Consider the following 1757-nt stretch of genomic DNA (forward strand, 5'->3'; position numbering starts at 1 on the left):
GCATAACATGACCTGTGCGTAGGAATAATTTGGTAAGGTATCTGTAATGAGCGCATTTTTTTGCGCAGAGCTTCTCAATTGCTGCATTGCAGCAACATTTGTACTTGTTTTTGTAGACTTAAACTCCTTATTTCCAGTGGAGATTCACACCCTGATGACACCGTTGGAGAGGATAGGATGTACGAAAGGCGAGTCGACGAAAGATGTCATGTGGGGACATATGGGATGTGCCTTTCAAAATTGCATTGAGTTAGATTTTCTTCGGCAAAGGCGTTAAGAGTTGTTTAAGAATAAATAAATATATATAGCATGAATAAATGTCAATGTGTTAAATATATATAGCATGAATAAATGTCAATGTGTTTAAACTATTTGTGTATGTTGTACTTTTTGTTCGAATAATAAAGAATTGCGGAGTAGACAATATTATTATGTACGATGGTCAAAATAAAGAATATATTTCATAGTAAGGAGAAATTTATTGAGGTATTTGTTGCTTCAAATGTCCCCGACAACCTGACATACTTGTTTAAAGAATACAATAAAAGATTATTGAAACAGATATTTGATCTGCTGCTACGCCTGATGCTGCTGCTAATGCTACCCCTGCTGCTGCTGCTACTGCTACTCATCCTGCTATTACACCTACTACTGCTATTACTCCTACTACTGCTACTGCTCCTACTCCTGCTAATGCTCCTACCCCTACTACTACTCCTGCTGCTGCTACTCCTGCTACTGCTGCTACTTCTACGTCTACTGCTGCTGCTACACCTGATACTACTCCTACTACTGCTACTACTCCTGCTGCTGCTACTCCTTCTACGTCTACTGCTCCTGCTATTAAACCTACTACTGCTATTACTACTGCTACTGCTCCTACTCCTGCTATGCTCCTACCCCTACTACTACTCCTGCTGCTGCTACTCCTGTTACTGCTGCTACTTCTACGTCTACTGCTGCTGCTACGCGTGATACTGCTACTTCTACTCCTGCTGCTGCTAATGCTACCCCTGCTGCTGCTGCTACTACTGCTACGCCTCCTGCTGCTCCTGCTATTACTCCTTCTACTGCTCCTACCCCTACTACTACTCCTGTTGCTGCTACTCCTGCTACTTCTACGTCTACTGGTGCTGCTACACCTCCTACTACTGCTCCTACCCCTTCTGCTGCTACTCCTACTCCTGCTGTTTGTACTCCTACTGCTGATACTCATACTCCTGCTGCTGCTACTGCTACTCCTGCTGCTGCTTTTTCTACTCCTGCTTCTGCTGCTATTGCTACACCTATTGCTGATACTCCTACCCCTCTTGCTGCTGGTACTCCTACTGCTGATACTCCTACTCCTACTGCTGCTACTGCTACAGCTGCTACTACTACTCCTCCTTCTACTGCTGCTGCTACGACTGCTGCTGTTACTGCTGCTACTGCTACGGCTGCTACTACTACTTCTAATCCTCATGCTGCTATTGCTACTCCTTCTGCTGCAACTGCTCCCATCCCTATTTCTGCTACTGCTACTCATGTTGGTGCTGCTTCTGCTACTCCTGCTACTTTTACTCCTACTACTGCTACAGCCTACTGCTGCTACTTCTACTCCTACTGCTGCTGCTTCTTCTCCTGCTACAGCTACTTCTGCTGCTGCTGCTTCTGCTACTCCTGCTGCTACTGCTACTGATGCCACTTTTGCTGCTGCTACTTCCTTCTGCTGCTACTGCTACGACTGCTACTGCAACGACTGCTACTGCTCCTACTGC

General features: G+C 45.3%; 1 protein-coding gene across 1 annotated transcript; it reads right to left on the reverse strand.

Annotated features, from left to right (window-relative positions):
- Positions 1–628: 628 nt before the first annotated feature.
- LOC132714348 (micronuclear linker histone polyprotein-like) lies at positions 629–1525 on the reverse strand. The gene has a single exon (XM_060697198.1). It carries the CDS (start codon positions 1523–1525, stop codon positions 629–631), a length of 897 nt encoding a protein of 298 aa, XP_060553181.1.
- Between the last annotated feature and the right edge of the window lie 232 nt (positions 1526–1757).

Source organism: Ruditapes philippinarum, unplaced genomic scaffold, assembly GCF_026571515.1.
Source record: "Ruditapes philippinarum isolate M1 unplaced genomic scaffold, ASM2657151v2 ctg5473_1_1_1_1, whole genome shotgun sequence".
In the NCBI taxonomy this organism is placed as follows: Eukaryota; Metazoa; Mollusca; class Bivalvia; order Venerida; family Veneridae; genus Ruditapes; species Ruditapes philippinarum.